The following is a 23236-nucleotide window of genomic DNA, read 5'->3' as shown; positions in this document are numbered from 1 at the left end:
TTTTCAAAATATTGTTATTAATTGTATTAATTGTATTAATTGCATTGATTGCTAAACTAAACTCTCGACATAAAAAAATGATATAAAAAAAAAAAAAAAAAAAAAATAATTACAACAAGTTTCTTTTACTTGTCTCTCGATATTATAATCTAACGTCAATAATAAGATTTTGAATAATGAATAAGGAAGAATCGCATTGCGTGTTTGAAAGAAAAAAAGTGACGAGCTGGTTTTATAAGATGTTGATCAAATTTTAATTACTTCGTCGTTATCCGCCCCTCGCGAGAACGTTAATGAGACCCTTAACGACGCCATTAACGGCATTTTCGCCCTTCGCCCTTAACCTCCGTGTTCCGGTGCACAAAATCTCCGGAACCTAAGAGAATACTCGTGAACAAGGGGAGGACGGAAAAAGTACGAGTACGTGCAACAGCCGGCACTTCGTGCCAGACAAAGGACCAAATGTACACGAAAGTAGCGAAAAGTGTGGGAAGAGCAGATTTTCACACCGATAGAAGGGACGTCGTAAACGATAAAGAACTTTGTTACTCATTAGAAGGCGAGCTTACACCAAAGTTGCCATATAAACAGCAAAAGGAAGTAAAGATCGGAATATAAAATAGTAAATCGAGCTTCTAACATTATATACATTTATATACATTTCTACATTATACGTTATATAAATGTCTACGAAATATTTATAACAATTTGTTAATCAATCTCGTGAAATTTTGCTTTCACTCTCTCACTCTTTCTCTCTATTACTCTTAATGTATATTTAATTTTGTGCTCTTACAGTTAGTATTTTTAATTATTTCTTTTTCATTGTATAGGTAATTACGTTATATAAGCGTTTTCTGTTATGTAAAATCTTTTATTTTCTTTATTTGATTCAAAGCCATTTTCTTAGCACTTTACATCGCTTTTGCATTTCCATTCGACAATTATTAATACTAAAAAGACTGAGTTCTGAAGGAGCCATGAAAAATAGAATGCTGTATTAAGTGCATTTGCGTTCCTTTTTCCTTTTTACTCTAAAACAAAAGCATTTCACTCGAAATCGTATTGCCTTGTCTATCCTGAAAGCATCCTGAGTCCCTCGAGTATTTTCTAGTATCTCTGTCTTTATCTTTACGAGTGAGCTTATCGGCGGTGAATTGAGTATGAATCTCCCGTAAACTCACTCGGAAAACCTCACGATCCATTATTCTCCTTGGAAAATGCGAACACAGAAACCAGATCGACACGCTCTCAAGAGCATTCGATTTTTGCGTACACTTTTACCGAGATTTCTGGTTGTTACATATCATATTCACTAAAGCCATAAGGAAATAGCAGCGATGAAAATATAAATTTAAAAAAAACTTTTATAAATTTGTTGTGGAATAATTTTTTTTTACTAGGACAAAAGCGTATTGCAATATTTCATTTTACTATTTTATTTTAATATTATTTATCAGTGACTAATAAAATCTTTGTATACACATTGTATACATATTTTTTATACACACGTATACCTTTATTTTTATAAAATAATATTAATATAATATAACATATTTTATGTTTATGTGTGTAAACGATAGAGTTGTAAAAGATATTATAGTATAGTATTGTATTTTAAAAACGCGTAATTATTTCTTTTTTTTCTAAATACATTTTTACCGTTACTATTATAATTTATTTTTCTTCTTGAATTAGCTTCCTGAATTATTCTTCCTTTAATTGGAATGTCAGTGTATACAGTATGTCCTTTGTTTCTTGAAGAGTTTCTAATTTACGTGAATCACAAGTCAGGTTTGAACTCAATGTGTGCGAAAACAAGCACAACAATTTGCGGCGCAGCAAGTTCGTAGGCTTTTGCATAGTGGATCAACGGGTAACGGATGTATTTTGCGCACCGCTTTCTCCATCACATTTCCCTCGAGTAAACTCGACGCGTAAACGACAAGGTTGGTCGAAATTGTCCGAGCTACCGGCTTTGATGTCGAGTAGCGGACCAAAGCAAATAAAGAAACAAAAACAGCTGCCGTACACGCAACACGTTATATCTTCTGAACGAGATGATAAAAAAAAAAAAAAAAAAAAAAATATATATATATATATATATTTTGATCATCTCGTTCAGATGATTTTATATATATAAAGGATTAAAATAATAATAAAGCATATAAAACAAAAGAGGTGAATTATCAATAAATAATTTGAATAAGATTGTGTTTATAATAATCAAATAAAATAAAATAAAATTGTTATAAAAATATGTGAAAAAAATACATAATAGTTAAGCTTACAATATTAAACGAGGACAAAAGATATATAAATATTGTATTTAAAAATTTAATAGATAGATTAAACATACACGCGTTTAAGCAGATTGGAGATTTTTATGCTAAAAATTAGATAAAATATAGATAAGACAAAATATAAAGTAAAAATGTAGTGACACTAAAGTTTTCTCTAGTCTAACATTACGAGATACTGTTTTAACAAGACCCTAGCTTGTTTTTCTAAGCGATAAGACTTAATACATCTCTTCGTGTGTCAGGTTCTGAGCGCGTTATTCGTTTCAATCAGGTGTCACCGAAACAAGGTGTGTCTGTCAATCGATGCGAGATACTATGTGACTGTGCCTTCCTTTGTCCCCTTTTCTCTCTCGTCTCACATTTTCCTTCGACAGAGTACCAGAGTACTCGGATCAAGAGCGGCTAAACATTACGCTTTGAAGTGGAGTATCGAGCGAGAGAAAACCAGATTGCAAAAAGCATGACGCTGAACACACACCCGGTTGCTTGCGCGGAACCGCTGTTGTTAGATATATAAATTTAAGACGAATATTTTATATACATATCTATTTGTATAGTAAAGCTTGAGGATGAGCGACAGAGCGAGTGTATTGAGACTCTGCTTGTCGAATGCAAAGACATAAACTCTTGTTACATACGTAATCTTGCTTTTATTTACATTATCGTGTTTCGATGCAAATCTTTAAACTTTTATTAAATTTATAAAACAATCCGCCTTCTTTTTTTTTTTTTTTTTTTTTTATCTCTCTTTGTGAATCGAGACATGGCTTCATTTTTTATGCAAAACAATCACTTTGTAAAGTTGATAGAATGATATTATTTGTGTCGTAAAATTCAAGCATTACTATGATTATCGAAGAAAGGATAATAAGTTTTGTAAAATAATTTTGGTACCGCGAAGAACGTTACATTACGGTGGTTGTCTTGTTCGCAAAAAGTTTCGCACGTGTCCTTAGAGGAAGGAGAAGAACGGTGAAGGATACGGCGAACCAGTAGCTAGAGCCACGCGGCACGAATGGAAAAAAGTTCCCAATGGAATCGTGGAATTATGGTTATGGTGATATTGGCGAGAGTTTTGGGGAAAATCGTGTGGTACCGTTCTTGCGGACAGCCATTGTCACAGCTGCGAAAACCCTAAAACTCGACGATATTGCGCGCTCGGAACAACGTATATCTTCGCCTTCGCACACACATGAACGTATACACGTACACACACGCGAGTTGATGTTTCCGATTTTATTATTCGAGCGCTCTGGCCGGAGCGATCTGATGATTTTGAGATATCCGATTGAAAGAAAATGATTTCTCTTTCTTCTTCTCTCTTATGTAATACGTGACACACGTGGCGTTTCACTCTTCACAATCTGATGCAGGGTTATCTCGACGGTTAATCTTGATTTAGCAAGGTCTCACAGTTTTCCCGTTTCCGGATGCCGTCTTCCTTCGTGAGCGAAGAATCGAGACGAAGCTGTTTATTGGAGAAAAGAATCGATCAGATTTCCGGCAGTTGATGTTAATATTAGAAAGGTAAAAATAAATTTAAATTTTATAGGTTTTATTTTAATCTATAATTTGCGGGTTTAATTTCAGACGAGTTTAATTAATAATTTGAAATTAATAATGGAATTTAATTAATAAAATAAAAATATTTTATAATAAATTTTATTTGAAATGTTCGTTTCAGGCAAAGGATTTGATCTCTTCTATCCTATATAATAAGAGAATTCCTGTCTTTTTCTATAATAAACAGAAAAGAAAATAATCAAACGATCGTACAAATAATAATTTTAGATTTCGTCAAAGAGTAGTCATGGACGACGAAACTGATTCGAAAGTTAAATGAACCTTCGATAGCCGAATATCTTGTACTTGTCAATTGTCTTCCATCACGGAACTATGCTCACAATCAGTTTAACTTTATCGCTTAGCCACGGTTGAACTAGCAAGTGACGATATCGACGTGTCTCCGATTACTAAAGACTTCGCGCGGTTTTCGTATTTATTCTCTCTAATCCTCGTCTTCGCGAAGTAGCAGCAGCAGCAGCAATCTTTCACCGTTGATCCCGTAGAATCGTTCGAGAGTAAATTGATTTCTACAAGGTGTGGCGGTAGTCAAAGCGCAGAAACGGTAGCTACTTCCAGGCTAACCGCACGTTTCCTACGAACGATCGTAGAGTGAGGGCGGGTCTAAGCAAAGTTGTACGGCTTCTCGACACTGTCTGACCCGCGGATTATCGGCTTAGCCGGATACCCGTTTGGGTTATTTCTGCGCGAGCCTTGCCCGGACGAGGGTAGCCGTAACACTGATTTCCGGCCTCTAGCTTCGGCAGCGCGCTCGTTGTATTCCCGTATTCCTTATCGGCCAACTATTCACGTATCTTGTCTTATCCTTTTCCCTATCTCTTTCCCTCGCGACGCAACATAAAGACCGAAATAGCGCTATCGCGCGATTAAGTAATCAGCAATCGTAAAGCGTTCGAGGAACATTGTAGTATTATTGTACTAAATTTTATTAATCTGATTGTACAATGTTGCGTGCAATAATAAATGTCTTTTAGTTTCATTTTTTTATATTTATATGTATGTGACAACGTGATTAAAAAATTGATTAGAAATATTAAGAAAGAGAGAGAGAAAAAAGTTGCTTCTGTTTTTAAATCATTTTTAGCTTGACATATATATATATATTTATTATCTTGCAGCTATTACAAATTCCAAGTTACATACACATTGTACATTGATCGTTAGCTTGCAGATTGCCCTTAATTTGCGTTGTTACTGCTTTAATGCTTTGGAAACTACTGTGCAAATTGAAACTCTTGTTAATTAACGCTCTGAATATATTACAACTATGTAGAATGCACTGTGATATATGCATGTAAAATCTATTTAAAAAATGTAATTTTTTGACAAATTTCTCTAGACTATGTGTATAATTTTTATTTTTGCCATCTTTTTTTTTCTAAAATAGACCAGAAACGACTCGGACGGGAGATTTTTGCACGGTTGTGACGCGTAGAATTTTCATCGTTCGCGATCGATCTTGTTTCTTGGTCCATTCGGATTTTCGCTGACAACCTTTCCTTGTTACCCATTTCCTCCCGAAGCTCACCAAAACTTGTGTAAACCCATGCGCTAGGTACGGAAACCGCAGCGTCGATTCAGCAGCATTTCATAAAGCACGGCTTTTCCGCTGCGTCGACGATATCACTTTCCTCTCGTGCCCGGTGGGGCACGTTACACGGTAAATATCCGTGCTGGCGAAGCACGCTTTGCTCCGACAGAATTCTCCAAAAGAATCGTCACTTTGACGTAACACGCGTGTGTCTTTAATAATACTATCCGGTAAGAACGGCAACGTTACATCTACAGAGCTAACCGATATTTCATGTTTCAGCGTTCGAGTTGCAAAATAAAATTTTATATACATTATATTCTAAATATTTTTATAACAATTCCTCTGTATTTTTGGTTTATATCTAAAATAAACTGTTAAGAATATTTTTTTGTACGTGAAATATATTTTTTTACGCGGTTTTTGCGCATCTCTCGTATACTAGTCCCGATATTCGAAGATTAATCATCAGGATTGCGATTTGCGAAATTCGCGAGCTAGTTTGTTGCATGCCGTGTAACAACTTTCCGAAATTGGATCCCCGGGGAGGAAAAAAGAAGAGAGGAGTAGTATCACGTACGCAATGTTATTCTTTCTCATAGAAAGAGAAAGAGAAAGAGAGAAAGAGAGGCGGAAATTCACTCCAACATGTCTGCAACGCGATATGGAACGAAAATTTTATTTCACGTCGTTGTAGAAGATCAATTTCGAATTAGTTTGAGGAAAGGTGAAACGTTTCGATATAACGTCGATTACGGCGTAGAGTCTAATCCACCGCGTAATAATTTTTCCAATGAATATTCATCAACCACGAGGTGTAGCATGGGAGGATTTTTACGAGACAAATGTCAAAAAAGAACGCGACGTTTTCATCGCGATAGCAAAACAACTTTTACAAAGTAATCTGTACGAGCGCAATGCTTATCCGTCGTTTGGAAAAATCATCATTGAAACACGAGACTAGGAAGAATTTCTGCCAGTCGTCGAAAGGGATTGTATACTGACTCATTACTCACTCGGTTCTCTCTCTCTCTCTCTCTCTCTCTTTCGTTTGTTGTTGTTCCTTTTTTCAAAAGTATGTCAAATAGGCAGACGGCGCATCACAGAAGCCCTCGGTTTTTTTTTTTTTGTTTTTTGTTTTTCAAAACGCTTTTCAGCATGATTCGCGACTGTCGCGCGCTGTTACCCTCTGGGCAGGTAACAACATGGGGAGAGGGGGAAGGAGAGAGCACGGGAACGAGATGCGCGACAGGAACGATCCACAGTTGCCGCCACCCTTCAGGACTCATAATGCACCGCGGGCAGCCCAAGGGAAATTTAGCGGGCGCCGTGAAAACCGTTGTTTTATATGCTTACAGCGGCGTACACGCGAGACTAGAGATCCCACGTACGTAGAGATATATGTAGGTAGGTAGGTAGGTAGGTAGGTAAGGGTAAAAGCATCCGCGCGCGTTTCCGACGTGCCGGGTAACACCGTTAACGTTAACTCTATGAACTACGGGCGTAAGAAAAATGGAAGAGCACGCGGCGCGAAGATGACTGTGCGAGGGTGAAAGGGAAAGGGGGGCTGCCCCTTATTCGAGTATAAATGTATAATGCGCGAAAAAAGAAGCTCGCGCGCGAAGTAGTACCACTTTGGTTACCTGCAAATTTAATTAACGTCTCCGTCTACTCTGAATGCATTGAACTCGACGCAAAGTAATTAACTATTGTATATCATTCTAATCATGTATGATAATCCCAGAGATCGATATGCACGCGCGGATATTATATGCCTCGCGAGATCGGTTGACAGAGGAACTTGAACTCGTGTAATCTAATCAAGGGAATTAATGCGCACCTCGGAAAGTAAAATTCTATCACGACGATGCGTGGATATCTCGGTTCTCGCATGTGTGTTTTATATTACGTGGACACGCCAAAGGGATTTCCATCCATCGAGGTGCGCCGGATCAAAACACCTACACGGTAAAATTTCGATACACTTTTCTACGCCGGTGACGTTGTCACAGATTTGAAACGGGCAAAATCTCACCGTAGAAATTCATTAAAAATAGTTTCACCGGAAACTTTGAAACGCTCGAAGATTATTAAAAAAGTCTGATAAAGAATCGTTAAGTTAAAGTAAATACTCGTACATGTCAAATGACTGAAATTTTGGTGGCATCGAGCTCAATTCTAATTTATTCCATGTCAGCAATATGTAAGACACCCTGTTAAAAAAACAATACAAGACGAAAAAAATAAATATGAAATGAATATGCTCCTTTTTGTAATTGAATATAATTTATGAAAAATATAATTGACTGAACACAATGAATTTTATTCTGGCAAATTTTGTGTTGGATGCGAAACAAAGAATGCTCAAATAAGCGGTACCATGAAGTAGGCACCATGGCCTTCCATTTGTTCCTTCGCGTAAACTCGTTTCTCCGTTCCGTGAGGCTGAGGCGCGCTAGGACGGTAAATTAGGGACTGCATAATATATTCCCTCCCGTGACGGCGGCACAGAGTGAAAATTCTGCTTAAAAATTCAAAACTTGGAACGAGAGACCTAATATGCGCGCCGTGCGAACTATCGCTCATGGGGCTCTGAAAATGTAAGGAAGAGAAATGACTCTTATGACAGAAACTCAGAAATTGGACGAAGCAAGATAAAGGCTCCGCCAAGTTTGATAATAGAATGCCCGCCACTTTTGTTTTGCACATCGCATTGCTTGCCGCGAATGAGGGAGAAACACATTTTCAAGAAGATGAGACGAAAATAATTAATGTTATTCTATGCATTCTTAAGATGTAAAAGAATTAATAACTGCGTATATTAATGCATAATGTACATACGTATATATTGTATATTAGTATATAATGTACTTTAAGATACCTCTTTTGAAAATTTATAGACTGTCACTTCAAAATTTTTCTCGTTATAAAGTATTCATCTCCAATTACACGTTTGCATACATTTTCAAGCAAGTTTCAAAACTGATAAAAAATTAACGAGACAATTAAGACATCTGAAGTAATCGAAAGATACAGTGATGGAATGTTTTAAGAATAAAAATCATTTTTCTTAAGGAACGTTTCGTATTAAAATATTATTATTAATTATCTTGGGAGCTTGAGAAACTATATTCAACGAATATTTTCTGTCCCAGCGGACACACTCGCAGACATTACACCCTAGCGGTGCTTTACAAAATCAATAGCTTCCGTAGTAGTTATCGAAAAAAGTAAATTAGTAATGGCCGATCGATGGTATCGTTGCTGCTTTACTGAAGCGAATTTTATGTACACTCTGTCTCGGAAATAAGTTTGGTCAATCAAAACAAAGTCAGGGATCTCGACGCGAATTCTTTTATCGATCGACTGTGTCGAAAAATCGAGAGAGGAATTTGGAAAAATTCAACCATCGTCGGGGCAAGAGAGCGAACGGATCGACCTTTCCTCCACGGCTGACAGACTGGAAAGAAAATCCATCCGCGATTCGCTCAGTTTTAATACGCTCGGACAACCGGCGTATATATACATCCCCGTTTCCGCTTTCCGGCGCGCGTTGTTCTCGCTGACATCCTCTTCCGCGTCGCTCGTCCCGATCTCCTCCGCAAATATTCTCGCCGATCCTTCAATACCTGACCCAGACCGACGATGTCCGGGAAGTCCAGTGGAAACAACGCTTTCTGGAGCGCGAAATTGTCACGTGACCTCTCTTTTGTTCTGCATACGCCAACATCTTCGTCATTTGAATTTACTTTTTTTTTTTTTTTTTTTTTTTTTTATTTTATCTCGGAAATATTCGATCATTCATCTCGATAGGAGAGACTGGCACGAATTTTGTCGATATATCGCGGAATTATTTCTCAACAAATTCTTCGTTATTTCGCGTAAAAGTAAATCGCCTGAATACCGGATCTTCCTTTTAAATCTATTACAACTAATGTATCGAATTAACTTTATGACGATTATTATTTCTTGAATATTTAATTTTATCTTCATCAAATGCAAAATAATTATGACAATATCGTGTTTCATTAACGCAGCCGATACTTTTAATTGCATAAGTGATATTTTAATTACGACAATTGATTCGCCAGCGCAGTACTTTAATTATAAATAAATCATTCAGCATTTTCTTTTTTAACTTTGTAGTCGACTTTCTAAAATTGTAAAATACGTACCACGAAACGTAAAAGCATAATTTAGAAAATTATTGAAGTTGAAAGTAGATGCGATCTGTGTGCGCTATATATGCCGTAATACGCGACCGTGTATACGTTTCTTGGTAAAGGACGGGTAAATCTACGAAATGCAATCACCTTTCGTGTCGCACCTGCGTCAGTGCTGTTATTTATAAGTAAAACGGATTTCCTACGTCGGAAATAACCACTCAAAGTTATTGCTAATGCAATATAAGAGTAGCAATAACATAGATCTCTTATTGAACATGAAACTCGTTGCATGGTAATGTAACTTTTTAACATCAAACTAATCACTGCAGTTATATATGTATCTATAAAAAAGATATATTTCTGGTTATCTTTATTCGTTTGCATAACGAAATAATCAACGAAATTAATCTCTTTCCTTTGATGTTTGTCTGTATTAATTTTTAAAATTATTTCGTGTGTGTATGTGTGTGTGTGAGAGGTATGTTATATTTACAGTCAAAAAAATAAAATTATCGAGAAGAAAGATTTTGTTTTTACAGATTTTGATTCATGTTGAAAAGAATGATAATGTTTAATAAAATATCTTTGCTGTATAATAAAAATCAATACATAAATATTTTTATTTAACGATATCAAAATATACAACGCCGATTACTCTTTAATATTAGAAAATTGGGCTGTATAGCTGGAATTTTATTAGATTGGTATCAATTAATTCAATGATTGTTTGCAACTAAGAATCTTAGATTTCCCATTAAAGAACTTTTCACTCAAATGGCAAGAAATATATCGATACTTGAATATAATTTACTGTTTCAAATTCACACATTAATGTAAAACTAATGATTTGCCTGAGAAATGTGAGAAACATATGTATTTGTTCTCTGTACACACATTCCAATATATTATTTTAATATATTTGTTTATTAAAGTATTTTAGTAAACGATTTACTTCGGATTCTTATTTGGTAATAAAAACATAGATTTTATGAAACAAGATATTTTTAAAATATCAGCCAATTATCATCGTGAGATATTTATGATAAATATAGAAAAATGTAGGGAATATAATAGTATACTTGCAAACCATGTATCTATCAAACGATAGATCTAGATTCGACCTTGACCTTTGTGTTCTTAATATTTTTTTCATTTATTATATAATAGCAGTAGGTACATATCCTTATTCACATATTTGACGGTATGCAAATATGGCATAGTTAGAAGTGCGTTACTCTAAAAGCATCGAAAAGGGAATAAAGACAGGAAGAGAGACGACGTACACACACAGAAAGGCAAAACGATTATTTAGTAAACATTCCTACATTGAGAAAGTTATATTGTTTACCAATAAATAAAGTTCTTCCATGTACATATATAAGTTGATAGTTTTCGATGGTAATTCCATCCAGTCCTCTCGTAAAATTAGTTTTCCTTATATCTAAATTATGTCAAAAATTTTACATAACAATAATTTGTGAATAATTAAAAAGTTTTTTTAATTATCTACTTATATTCGCAGATTAGTGTGAGCCTTTGAACATTAATCAGAAACTTGCACTGGTCTGAATATTTACTTCGATTTTTTTAACTATGCTTAAATCTGTATTTTATTTATTTTATTTATTTATTTATACTGAATTAATCTAAGTTTATCGGGAATGAGAATTTAAAATAGATTAAATATATTTGAATTTAAAATAGATTAAAAATATTTTTATATTTTTGCGAATACGTGATAGTTATATAAATATAAACTCTGTTTTAATATCGTACTACTCATTTACTATAGTTATATTATATGTGGGTTATAGATTTAAGAACCCTTATCGTTTTTTATCAAATTTTAATTCGTAATATTTATCTTGTAAATTCTACATATTATACGTACATAATTAATAATATATAATGCGCATCTTATAAAGATTATTGCCGATAGTGGACAATATAAGAAATAAAAATGCTACGCTAGTTTCGAAATTTTTAAAATCGTAGAATCACACAATGAAAATGGCAGATGACAGCTATTTAATCAGTATTTTATGTTTTAGGACCGCCATTGTCCGTAAAAGCGATTCTCGGTGGAATAGCTGAGCTGCCATGCGACATTCGTCCACCTCATCGCAACGATTCTGCTATCTTGGTCGTCTGGTACAAAAATGACGTCATGCCGATCTACAGGTAAGCTCTTAATTCTTGCTTCTTATGGTTATTGAGCAGAACAAGAACCCTACAACTCAACGTGCATCGCATGTAAAGAATCGTTAAATGTAGGACTATATATAAAGTCATAGTTTACGCCGTATCTGATATATATATATATATTCTCTGTTTCGCTTCGCGGTAATTTTTTTTAACAGGATATTAAGTTTTCAAGAATTTACCGATATTCCGGGGTTAATCGATACCGAAATTCAATTCGACATATTTTCAAATATGTAAAGCTGCAGCATCGTTTAATACAGTTTCGAATTTTATTCGAATAATAGGTATCTATTCAAATAATATCTATGTATAAAAATTGACGAGAATAAAAGCAAAACGAATGTATAAGATTAAAAAGAGAGAAAGAGAGAGAGAGAGAAAATAAGAGAGCCAGTGTTTTATTCAATGGATATAATGGTTAATTATTTCTTTCGTTTTCATGTCGTTTGCCTACTTTTATCACTCACCTTTTCCTGCCACATTGGGATTGAAAGTTACTGCTACGTACAAAATCGTATAAAAAAATAACGCTAGCACTCTAGATGTAGAACATGGCGAGTAAGGTGCGCCGTTACGAAATTGTCAAGTGGCACAATAAAAACTTTTGTGGTTTCTTTTTTATTGCTTTTTTATATCTAATTGATAATTATTTCTTCGCGCTGAGCTCATTCGCATTCGCCTTTATCACTTATCTCCTCGTCCCTCCTAACCCCTATCGGGGTTAAAGTTAACACCGCGGCGCGGTCATATAAAAAGCGAACCACCCTGGGATAATACAACCCGTGACCCGTGCTCGTTAAACGTCACGATAAGGGCGACGATAGGAAGAAGTCCCGCGCAAGCTTGGTCCACGTAAGCGATATTCACACGCGTGTTACACTCGCGTGTACCGCTTTCGTGTATTGCGAGCTGGACGTCGATTTCTCGATGGCTGCGCCCGATACGAGCCGGCCCCTTTGCAAAAATGTGAGCTCGCCCGAGCACACGAATCCAACGGCAAGAGCAAAAAAATATAATACAAACCAGAGAGGTCGGCTAAGGGTGACTCTCATATTTACGACCTCTCTCCGCAAACATTCCACCGGCCGGATAATTATTGTAAGCGTATTAAGCGGGGGGAGGGGGGAGGGGGGAGGGTGGCGTATTTATGCCAGCTGACTAATGAAATTTAAATTTAAATAGGTCTGCCATTATTTTTTTGCATGTATTGTGTTTTCTAATTTTTTTACATGTTATATTAGGTAAAATAAGAGAAGGAATATTTTCTTTATATCTAATAATCGTTCCGCTTGTTTATTGGGGATCATAAAAATCGATTAATCTCAGGATTCGAAAAGTCTTCGTTTTAATATCAAAGTAAGTTTCTCGTAATCATATGAAAATGCAATTAAACGCAGTTTCGCGAAATATAATCAAGCATCCCAAACACCAACTCCGGCATCGGTGTAATTAACTGCATGTTAGCATAAAACAAATAGCAACTGAGTTAGGGGGAAGGAAAGGGAATCGGTTATACTGGGACCTTCCAAACTTTCCTGGGTCAATCTCGAAAGTTTCCTAAAAGTTTTGCTGCGTCTTTGATATTACGCCGAACGCCTAAATGTAAATACATAACGGAGCAAATATAAGTTTAAGTGAATATTCGGAAACGCCTTTACCGTGCGCTTCTCCTCAAGACAGTTTTCCAGAGTAGTAGTTTGAAAGGGCCATTTTTCGTTACCGCGAAAATGTTGCAAATATTATTCTTCGATCGCACGAGGAAAAGTACTCGCGCTAGTATCGGCTACTAAAAGATTGCTCGTTGATACGCCGGCGATAGCCAGATAAAATCGTCGGATCGAGCGAGCAACAATTCACAACGTCGAATTGAAAGTCCGAATGAAAAAGCGACGGGTCGTTTGTTTGACATTTTCCTCGATACGCTGACCGCAATCAAATCGGCTGCATAGTCACGCATTCGTCAGATAAATTTCTCTATTCCTCGCAATTGGCTGTCTGTCCCTCGAATAAAGTCGCAGACAAGAAACTGTTCGTTTCGACCCATATGAGATATTTTTATATTTAAGAAATAGAAGAAATACACACACATGCGTGCGCGCACAGAGAGTGCGTTTCATATACCTACAAATTGCGTTAAAAAGGATGAGAAAAATATTACATATGTAAGAAAAAATTTTGGTCAAGGAAAAAAATTAATATTTTATTCTATCTTTTTATTAGAACTCTTATATATTTTAAAATGTGTAGCTCAGAAATTTAAAACGAAATAATATATTTAAATCTCAAAGAGAAAAAGGAGGATAAAGGTAGTTTTTGGTTAATGTTTAAATAAATAAAAGTAATTAACCTTGTTTACTAACAGTAAGAAGTTTTAATCATGGACTTTATTTCGACTCGAAACACAATTGTCACGAGAAAAAATATGAAATAAATAAACAGAGAGAAATAAAGAGAGAACGATACTGTAAATACTAGATAAAGATTGAATTTTGCATACACATCAGCATATTGAAGTCAGAGATCACATATATATATATATATGTACAATAGAAATTAAATCTGAAAATTTAGCATTTGTGGCATCAAGAGTGACTTTTCTCTATTCAAGTAACTATTTTCAAATCGTCAATTAAAATTTATAATTGAAATTGCCTGTTTCACTTCGCTATCGTTTCGCACACAAAGTTTTGCTTTCTGTCTGGCATGTCTAAATTTGAAAAGGATCACAGAATACTTTATGAAATAGTTACTAAAGCCACGTCCTAAAATAGATAGATGAATATTGCAGCTTACAGCGAGATCTATGGTCGCTTATTAATTTACAGACCATCGAGAGATGACGCGATCTTAATCAAGTTAATTCGCGCTAATCAGCTTGACGTCGCTCTTTTCATTACGGTAATGCGAATATAGTATCGATTAATGGGAAACTAGCGTGTCGAGATAGCCGTGGGAATTACAATGCGCATAAAGCGTAAGTAAACATCGATGTACTTCCGCCTGTTAACTCCGGCGGCAATCGTAAATCGCTCATATCCTCCGCCGCGGATAGCTGATGTTATCGATGAATTCTGTCGCGTGAATCTACTTCGATGGTGGGTCGTCCTTCCCGGAATTACTTGGCTAAAGCGCAGACGCGAGATGATGGAGTCGGGCTCGAAGGAAAAGAAAGATATGAGAAAACTGGGGAAGAAAACTGGTGATGTATACAAGGCATATATTGGAAGACATTCCGCAAGATAATGGTGTATCGCACAGGTCGGTGGCGCGATTTAAAGGAAGCTACTTTGTCACAAATGTCGATCATATTTCACGGTCGCAGTACGTATGTTATTCGTCACGTAACCGATTTTCTCCCTAACGGTTTTCGTCCGGCATTGAAAACGTCGCGGGTGGATCCACCTCGTAAATCACGTTAGATTGTAAAATTGACGCGAGTCGATAAATATATATCCGACCACGCGGGACGATGACATTGTACGTCTCCGTGTGTCGTATCGATCCGACAGGAACACGAAGAGAAGAAATTCGCGTTTTGTGAACAAAAATGTAGATCGTTATTTTCGCCGCAGCTTTTGCGCCGAATACAGTCGTAAATCGTATGCGATGCTAATTTTGTGTTAATGTCAAATGTCATTTATAGTAGAAACATAAGAAGTGTAGAAATTTGAATTAATTTGAAAGAAGGCATCTTTCGACATGTAATATTCGATAAATCTTTCGTATCATTTTTCGATAAATGGTTTACGATTGACAACTTCTGGAATGTGAGAAAAATAATAATGTGTAAATAAAGAAAGTGGATTTTAATTGAAGAAAAGAGCATGTCAATGTGTAATATTTTCTCCTGTCTTGAATCAATGTATCTTGAAAATTGCTCTATATTAGCTATTTTCGGCTTTATTCGTGAATATCTGATTTGTCAGTAATTTTACTTTCGACATACCGGTAAATCGATAAGGACTGCTAGATAAATTAAATTTTTTTAAACGGAAAGTCGATACGTTCTTGGAGTCTATGTATAATGATATAAATATAAACATTAATCTTTACAAATTCTTTAAAATTGAAATTTTGATAGCTACCATGTTTTTATATTCTTTGAGAAACTGAAAATAACCGCAACGCACAAAATATTGTCGCTTACGAAATGATAATTAAAGTAAATTGTTAATTAAAGAAAGTTATTGCGCAATCTCTTATGACGTAATTAAATAATGCAATATAAACTAATAATATATCGCATTGCTATCGCGTGTTCAAATTACATTGTTTGACCTAATTTCACGATTTCTTCTTCTATTTTTGATGATGTCGAAAGGCTTGAAAGGCTTGGCTATGTTGTTCGGTATAATGTCAGTTTACATCGGCTGTATCGCATTACAAGTTTTGTATTATGCGATCATAATCAATTCTGTTTCGGAAACCCGCAAACTTTTAAGCACCTTGTTATAACGCTACTTCGGTAAAGTCAATATATATTGACGTTATTAATGTTATATTAAAATTCCTGAAAACCACGAAAGTGCCGTAGAGCCGAAAACTTTTGAACCTTTATACAGATACTTTGCTTTATGAAATCTTATGAATAAAATCTTTTTATTATAGCGAAATAATTTTAATCTTTAAACTTTTAATTGAGCGGTTAAAGAATATCGTTAATATTAAATACTCGATTGAGAAAGAGTGTCGGTCGAATAAGTGGCGATTTTACATTATCTTGTAAATGTGTCTTACTATTGCGAGATATACTTAAATGCAGAATACGTGTACTATATCCCAATTTCTGATAGTCCAACCTCATTTCACGTCGACTATTTCGCTGTAGCTCTTTGTTGTATTTTCGTTGTCGCATCGTTCTCTGTGAAGTCACGAAATGTCATAAACGAATTCAATTTGAAGTTGAATTGGTGTACGCGAGCGTTTTCATTAACGTCAAATCTCGTACACGCGCGCACTCGTACATGCGGTGAGTGGCGATCGTTGCATTTTGCGTTATTACGAAACGCGCTTCGTTATGTATCCTGTAATCACAGGTGGTATCAACTTGCCTGCTTTAGAAGCGTCGGGATGACGTCAATGTAACATTTACATTTTCATCTTTATAATCACGTCTCCGCCTGACGGAGCAGGATATATTTTTAAAGTTGCGATTACTATTCATGAAGCAAACTCACTAAATATTTCTTCACTTTATATACCTCTTCCAGTTGCTCTCGAGATGATTTATGGAAAAGTTTACTGTGGACGGCGTTTATGAGACGTTACATTAATATTCAAGATGGAGTTAATCTAAAGAGTTTGAGGATATATAAAATATAATCCCCTTTTGAAACACAAGGAAAACTATACTCTTTTCGAAGAATTTACACACGAGACACGTTATAATTCGCTACGATTAAAAATAGAGATTTCTAAGGCGATATCTTCCTCTCGAGTGTCCGTTATAAATATCGGAAAGCCATTATACTCCTCGTATCGTGCAAACGGGGAAGAAGCGTCAGTTCTCACCCGGCCGGTGTACGCCAACATGCTAATCTATCGCACATTTGCATTACTATTTCACTGGCAATTATCGCCGATCTCGTTCCTTAGCCGTTACCACGATGCGATCGTATACACCTGAATGTTCGAAAATAGAAACAAAGGCAGTCGCGCGATCGAGGAAAGAGGGATCGCAAACGGAAGACGTACACATAATGACTCTCCCGCGGTATAAATATTACATAAGAGTTGCGGTTCCTATACATTCCGCGTGCGCCGTTGCAAAATGTTACATGCAAAACTAGACGTTTGTTATTTTTTTTTTTTTTTTTTTTTTATTTATTGTCAGTGACTCGCTTGCACATTCCCATGCGGGAGTCGAGCAGAAATTTTGAAACGTTTTAGCATGGAAGCCAATTGGGGAAGCGCCGCATACGTAATGTCCTTTGTGTGCGCTTGGAAAGAGGAAGTACATAATGAAACGTGTCGAGAGCTAATACTGACATTATAAGTTCATTGTATTATGATTTATTATGCATCATATTCAAGCGGAATACATAAGGAGATATTGACATTTCTATTCGTATCGCTACACACGTTTGTTTCTTGTTTTCTCTCTCAAGTCAACGCTTATTACGTTTTTATACATTCTATTGATTGCTATTAATATAATTTTCTTTTCATCATACCTACACATTTTTCAAGTCAGAACTGTTGGGAATTATGTGTTCGAAAAGGGTTGATAAAGATTTAAAAATTACGCTTGATTAATCGAATTTCGAAAATACAGATAAGAATAAACTCCGTATTGTTCTATCTTATAATTAGTATCAGCTATGTTTCGATATACAAGAAGATTAACAAGTCTACGTTATCCTGATGGATGTAAAATATTTAACTAAATTGACTATAACTTGATCGATACGTACTGACAGTATGCGTGACAGTATATCATACGAAAATACAAACAAAGCTATAAAAAGAAGAAATGTAACATCATGTTTCCTTGTCACTTTCGCGCGATCTTTCTCGTCTTTGTGCAAACATTGTGTGTTTGTATAATTCATGTGTATTTTAGGTACGTATGTGTGTATGCTTTAGTAAAGGTTTCAGTAGAGTGGGTGGGGCCGAATTTGCAGTCGGGCAAACACAGTGATGCTATAGCGAGTTGAGTCAGACGTCGACTTTGGGCAAAGTTAAGTCCACCAGACAATGCAAAATGTAAGACTTAAGTCTTTAAGCGTATTGATCGAACCATACCGAGCAATGTTTACTCTTCTCTCAATATAAGTTGTTAAAGACAATTACAAGATCAACTTGAGTCATACTAGAGACTTTATATCGTAAAAATACGTATGTGAGCTTTAGAATTACTCTAAAAATAAATTTTTATAGTATACATTTATTTAAATTATCTTTATTAAACTTAAATCAAAGTGAAAGATATTCTCTAAAAAAAAAAAATAAATTTTAAAGAAACTAGAAAAACTTTTAAAATTTCCATTTACTTTAATCATATTAATTAAACGTTCAAAGAAAGAAAAATATATTTTAATTCGTCTGACATTTAAAACTTTAACTTAACGTAATGTTTTACAAAATAATCAAAGATATTAATATAGAATAATGATAATAATAGACAACAAATAAAATAATGACATTATATATGTATGTCTCTACGTAATTTTTCCGATGTATATATGTTGTATCATTGTTGTTTATTTGAACTTTCAAACTCTCGGACTCCCAAAATCTACCTGCACTATCGATATTTCCAAATATAACTTTAAATCTAACTCTTCCTCTAACGTTTAGAAGTCTCATCACGTTTTTTCTGTCTCGCTACACGACTGCTCTCGTAACTGCTATTAGCTGGGCCATGGTTGTCCGTCTACGGACTGCCAGTCGGTCCGTCTAGTCATCCGTACACGCACGGAAGCTGTCATTTCGGTTTGACGAATTTTGATTGAATTTACCATTGAAAGCCTTTGATAAAATGCGCCGCGCGTAATGGGTAAAAAATCCCTGTCAGGAAAATTCTTCGCAAAATATCGACGATTGACGACGGTGACGGATGGTAATTTCTCGACGCATTGATATTGCCTGATAATGCGATTATCCATTTTGGCTTCGCGACTTTGATGAGCGATACGCATTGCATATTTCACGAGAATTGTCAAAAAAAAAAAAAAAAAAAAAAAAAAAAGGGAAGAATACCGCAAGATAGAAAAAAACAAGCGGTCGAAGGAGAGTCAAGTGAGAAAGCTTTTGCGCGCAAAAGCGGTTAAAGTTACCTAGAGGAAGTTAGCATAGAACGACACACATACCGCTTGGCCAGTTCGCATTCCGGATAATTGCGGAACGCTATGGAAGTCACGCTATCGCAGGAGGTCTGGCCGAGGGTCGCAATTACGGTTTCTGTTTCGCAAAAGTCGCGCTGGACTACGCTGATGTACGCAGCGGCGAAATATGTAATCGCTGCTCGAAATGGCTCGCGAGATAAAGCGTGGCGGGATGAAATTATGAATTATGCCAGGCCACGGTGTAATCGTTACGCCATGCCACGGAAACGTTGCGTAATCGTTGAAAACGGGATGGAAGGGCAAAAGAGCGGGTATATATATCCGGAAGAAGCTCAAGCCGAGGATACAACGCGGATGTGTCCGCCGGTTAATAGCTCGTCTCGGTATTCCAGGAGCGGCGAGAGCGGACAAGGCGTGACAAATAATAATTGTCGGTATCGCTCCCGGTTTTCCGGGATAATATGCGCGGCAAACAATATCAGCCGACATTCGTCGCATCCGCCTCTTAGCCGTGCACTTTTGCCTAATGCAACGGCATCCGGGTCCGCCTGTGTTACGTCGACATGCATATTTATTAAAAAAAAAAGGCGCGTGTGAAGCGACTCCAGCCGGGAAATCGGAACTCGTGACTGATAAAGAAAAAAAAAAAAAAAAAACAAAAACAAAAAAAAACAAAAAAAAAATATAAAAACCATGAAAATCGTGCGCGAGCTATCTCGTCACGGCGGCGGACCGACGTCGCGTATTTTCACGCCCGGTTAACGAGAGCAACACTCGGTTGAGAAGAGCGTAACGACGCGACACGACGTTGTCAACGCGCGACGTTAAGCCCACTGACGTTTGGATCGGCGCATGGACAGGAACTATAAGAATTGCAACAAAATGAAACGTCACGGTTATCTTCGAGGAAAACTCTAATCTACAGATCGCATCGATGAAGAGCGTCACGCGACGTGTCGTACCTCTGAAATTAAAGAAGGTGATGTATAATGAACATTTTTAATTTCAAATAAGACAATCTGAGAAGAAGGTTTAGAACATTTTAAATATCAAATTTAATACATATATTTAACGCACGCACGTTAATTAATACGTATATCATTCGTTTAACTTACATGTTACATACAATCGGGAGAATCTTTTGAATGTCTATATTTTTTATATAGTTATACACAATCACAATTTAAAAAAATTGAAAATTAATATTAACTTATTTAAATGCGTAGATAGTTCCGTGTCTGATAAAAACGGATAGATGTCATTCTAGACAATCTATTGTCATAAATAATTGTAAACTTACACATTAGTGATAGAATTTATTTTTTTGCAACTGATAACTGCTTCTCTAACGAAGAAAAAGATATATATTACACTCTCGTCGTATTTACACAATTGTAATCCAATTCGCTGTATCCCTAGTAATCATTTCTAGGTTGACTGCAAACTCTGCATCTAAACCGCCACTACCGAAGGTGAATGAGCCCGTGAACGTCAAAGGGATGGTTTACGCGAGCGGAAGTAGCGTCCAGCAACGCGGCATCCACGTTGCAATCTAGTTTTCTTGCGTCCTCAAGCCCGGGTCCGTCGTCGACCCGCCGGGAGTCACGAAACAATAAAAGTTGCGCGACCGCGCGTCGAGCGTTGTTAAATAAATTATCCGGCTTCTAATTACGTGAAAAACAGTGGAAACTGCAGAGTCGGTCCCAGCGGTGAGCTTGTAAGCGACGAGTTCGCCGGGAGGACGACGGGACGACGACAGAGATGAAGAGAGGAGAAGGGGAGGATGGTGAGAGGATGTGCTGTCTGTGTTTCACATTCTACCTACAATCTCCTCATCGGGAGCACCTCGTCCTCGTATCCCGTGCGTTTCTTCCCTCAACTTCTTCCACTCGCTGCCATTTGAATAAGACAAATGTCTTTTAGTAGCGACGTCTCTTCCCGTCCTCTTCGTCCGCAGTATCGTTCTTAAAGGCCCGTTTTTGCACCTTAATAAATCGCTCCCCCGCGGGGCGCGACGTTGCGCGGAAACGGACGCCCCGCGGGTTTATATTTGACGAACCATAATTCGCCGCTGCATCCGCGAATTCCAGACCGATGGAGGGTAGCTGCTGATAACGACCGTAACAAGAAACGCGTGCGCCCCGCGACGAGGAAGAGGAGGAGGAGAGGGAAGGGGAAGAGTCCACGAAAGCGTCCGATGTTCCTGACAGCTCGCGGTTTTGTCAGGGTCTCGATGTGTACTTTGCACGTACTTTTTCGGCCGTTATACATACTCAGTTTTTCAGCTTAGCTTCCACTAATATTCCACATTATTCCGTTATCCATAGATAAAAGAAAATGTAAGAGGAGTCTAGGATATCACTTACAGCGTATCTTAATTTATAATATCTTAAGCGATATCTTAATATTTATATATTGATCAAAATGATTTCTTAATCTATTTAGATATTGTCAAAGAAACACGATCTGTAAGATTTATTTACGTTATTTGAGAAAGTTTTATTGAAACTTCTTTACATATCAAATTGTTGTGACAGTTAAACGACATATATTATTTATGGTGAAAGATTCTGAAAAAATCGTTCCAAAACTGGTTATGAATCTAATGAAATTTTCATTATTTTTCTCTATTAAATTATGCCTCTCTATCAGGTTACGATAAAAATAAATTCTTCAAAAATTTGACTATTCGATTGCGACTTTTATTATTTAAAATCTTATTATTTAAACATTATATTATACTGCTTTAATATTAAAATTTTTGTCGCGAATCGGGAATCGCTGAACGAAAAATGTGATGGGTTTAGAGCGTTTTGTGAAATGTATTCTAATGTATACAAGAAGAGTTTATGTATCTACTGGCTAGTTTATTCCTAGAGATAATCGCATGTAAGGCCCGAGAGAGCGGGAAGGGCTGGTTGTGCGGCGTCAGCCGTATACTAGGTAGTTCATAATGAAAGCAATGTGTCTTCATTTAGTCGGTTGTTTCGCACAGCGACGCTACCCGGTATAGGAACGGTATAATAGAAGGTAACGGCGCCTCTGGATCTGTAGTACGGTAGTTGCGAGCGTAAGGTACACCCTTCTCCCCCCCCCCCGTCTCACCCTCCCCCTGGTCCCGCGCGACGCCAAGGAGGATGGGATGGGAGTACATTATACCGTGGGTTAGTTGCATACAGTCGAGGGACAATGCTCTTGTCTCTACGGTACGCCTTGTTTGTTACGAGTGGCGCTTCTCCCCCGCCCCTTTCTCGCCATCTCTGCCATCCCTTTTGCCATCCATTGCCCGCGTCGCTGCCGTCAACATTATCCCCCAATGTCGGTTCTCTTTAAAGCGAAATGAAACCGGGAATCTTCAAGATCGGAGAATCGAGGCTTATTACAAACTTTCACGAACGACTGCTCGTCATCGAAGGCTCATGAGAATTTTCAACCAAGTTCCGATTATTATCTTCCACTTCAAGTAGGAAAGCGGTACGCGCGAATAAAGTTTACAGAGCGATAAAAGTTTAATCGCACATCTGATATCGTGGCCGATTTTCGCACAAACGGTTAATTCGAGTACACGAGAATATTTGACGGCATTTGAGTTATCTTCGACTCATTGCTGGTTGACTTTAAAATATTTCTCTTTCCGGGAAGGATTTCCTGAAATAGAAA

At 36.8% G+C, this 23236-nt stretch overlaps 1 protein-coding gene across 15 annotated transcripts in view; it reads left to right on the top strand.

The window, feature by feature from the left end:
- LOC140669659 (nephrin) overlaps nucleotides 1-23236 on the top strand; it is a 380112-nt gene that overhangs the window by 291522 nt on the left and 65354 nt on the right. For all 15 annotated transcript variants that reach the window (XM_072899677.1, XM_072899676.1, XM_072899679.1 and 12 more), the window contains one exon: nucleotides 11636-11765. In XM_072899677.1, coding sequence (XP_072755778.1) covers nucleotides 11636-11765 — 130 coding nt within the window. The remainder of the gene's footprint in view (nucleotides 1-11635; nucleotides 11766-23236) is intronic.

Source organism: Anoplolepis gracilipes, chromosome 9 (assembly GCF_047496725.1).
Source record: "Anoplolepis gracilipes chromosome 9, ASM4749672v1, whole genome shotgun sequence".
Lineage (NCBI taxonomy): Eukaryota > Metazoa > Arthropoda > Insecta > Hymenoptera > Formicidae > Anoplolepis > Anoplolepis gracilipes.
This window is presented reverse-complemented; position numbering and strand designations above follow the sequence as displayed.